The 1933-nt window shown below is 46.2% G+C and overlaps 1 protein-coding gene across 1 annotated transcript in view; it reads right to left on the reverse strand.

Annotated features, from left to right (window-relative positions):
- GCN1L1 (GCN1 general control of amino-acid synthesis 1-like 1 (yeast)) overlaps positions 1-1933 on the reverse strand; it is a 77357-nt gene that overhangs the window by 66663 nt on the left and 8761 nt on the right. Inside the window, exon 2 of the mRNA XM_011964550.1 lies at positions 184-286. Within this exon, the coding sequence (XP_011819940.1) occupies positions 184-286 (103 nt within the window). The remainder of the gene's footprint in view (positions 1-183; positions 287-1933) is intronic.

The following is a 1933-nucleotide window of genomic DNA, read 5'->3' on the forward strand; positions in this document are numbered from 1 at the left end:
TCCCAGCTACTCGGGAGGCTGAGGCAGGAGAATGGCGTAAACTCGGAAGGCGGAGCTTGCAGTGACCTGAGATCCGGTCCCTGCACTCCAGCCTGGGCGACAGAGCGAGACTCCATCTTAAAAAAAAAAAAGAAAAAGAAAAAAAAGAATATTGTCCAGGGTACATGGATGACAAATAAATACCTTTTCCAGCAACACACTTCCCAAGTTCACTGAGGATTTCTCTCCGTTCCTTTACACTGGCTGTTGTCACCTTCCCTGCAAAACGCTTTAGTGTCTCAGAAACCTGTGAAGGCCAAGAGACAGAGAAAATTTCACCAGTCAGACTATAAAACAATGTTTGTGTTGAGGGGTGGGTGTAGAATTCGGGGATCTCTCTAACCTGGGGTTTCTCAACCTCCCCACTCAGACATTTTGGGCTGGGTAATTCTTGTTGTGGGGGGCCGTGTTTTTAGCAGCATTCCAGGTCTCTACCCACTCAACATCAGCAGCAGCCCATCTCCCCCACCCGCCCCAGTTATGACACTGTCAAATGTCTCCTGGGAGGCAAAATCACTCCCACTTGAGATGTACTGCTTTAATTCAACTAGTCAACAACTCAATATACCTTACTTAAACTTGGGCAATAAGAGGAAAGGCAAAGACCTCTGAATAGAAAATATCCCTTCAGAACTACCCAAAATCTAGCAAGGGCCTAGTACATGCCAAGCATGTTCCCTTTACGTTATCTCACTTTAACCTCCCCGTAAGGGGAATGTCAGCATCCTGGCAACTCGCTGGCAGAAGATAAGCACACTGGCTAAAACGTGAAAGGTTATGAGATAGGATCCCAGCTCTGCCTTTTACTAGCTGTGGAAACTTAGTCAAATAATGTCACTCCCCTCATCTTTAGTTTTTTCATCTACGAGATGCGGACAATAGCAGTTACCTCATATGACTGCTACAGAGATTAAATGAGATTGTGTATAAGGGGCGTCTACTCTCATCCCAAGCATAAAGTTGGCTACTACTACCAATAAGCCTGCAAGGGAGGCATCAGCATCCCCACTTTACAGAGGAAGTCACTGCTCAGAGTGGAGTTGAGAGCCATAGCACCTGCGTTTTTGAAACTAACCTTGAAACCAAACAGGTCTATAAACTGATGCTAACAAATCTTTAGCTTTCGACAGTCATCGAGTTACCACAGATGCAGTCCCCAGCGTAGGGACATAAGCATAAGACCCAGTGACTGGGGGCAGTTTGCAAACATCCCTGAAAATCTGCTCCTGAGCAATATTCTACAAGCTACCAAGTGGGCAGGCTGTGGGTTCACAAGCCGTAGAGCAGGGCATGATAAAGCTCATGTAACTTAACAAAGTGGGGTCATCATCTTTTTCTTTTGAGGGTATTTCACAGGCAGGCCTTATCAGTAGCATAAGAGGCAAGTGTACACGCAGAAATGAAACAATGCTGAGTTTTTCATGCTTAAATCCCTGCCATAATTCTATTGGCAACGTCCAAAACTGTCTTCTACGTAAATGATGTATTGTTTTAACTTTAAAATGTCTTTTGTTTTTGGCTGGGTGTGGTGACTCACGCTTGTAATCCCAGCACTTTGGGAGGCCGAGGCGGGCAGATCACGAGGTCAAGAGATTGAGACCATCCTGGCTAACACGGTGAAACCCCGTCTCTACTAAAAAACCAAAAAATTAGCCAGGCGTGGTGGCGGGCACCTGTAGTCCCAGCTACTCAAGAGGCTGAGGCAGGAGAATGGCGTGAACACGGGAGGCGGAGGTTGCAGTGAGCCAAGATTGCACCACTGCACCCCAGCCTGGGCGACAGAGCAAGACTCCGTCTCAAAAAAAAAAAAAAAGTATTTTGTCATAGATGCACATAAGTCAAAACCAAAAAGTTCTGACAGGTCTGCCATAAAAACCAGTCCCTTGCCCTCACT

The sequence above is a fragment of the Mandrillus leucophaeus genome, unplaced genomic scaffold (assembly GCF_000951045.1).
Source record: "Mandrillus leucophaeus isolate KB7577 unplaced genomic scaffold, Mleu.le_1.0 Scaffold7, whole genome shotgun sequence".
In the NCBI taxonomy this organism is placed as follows: domain Eukaryota; kingdom Metazoa; phylum Chordata; class Mammalia; order Primates; family Cercopithecidae; genus Mandrillus; species Mandrillus leucophaeus.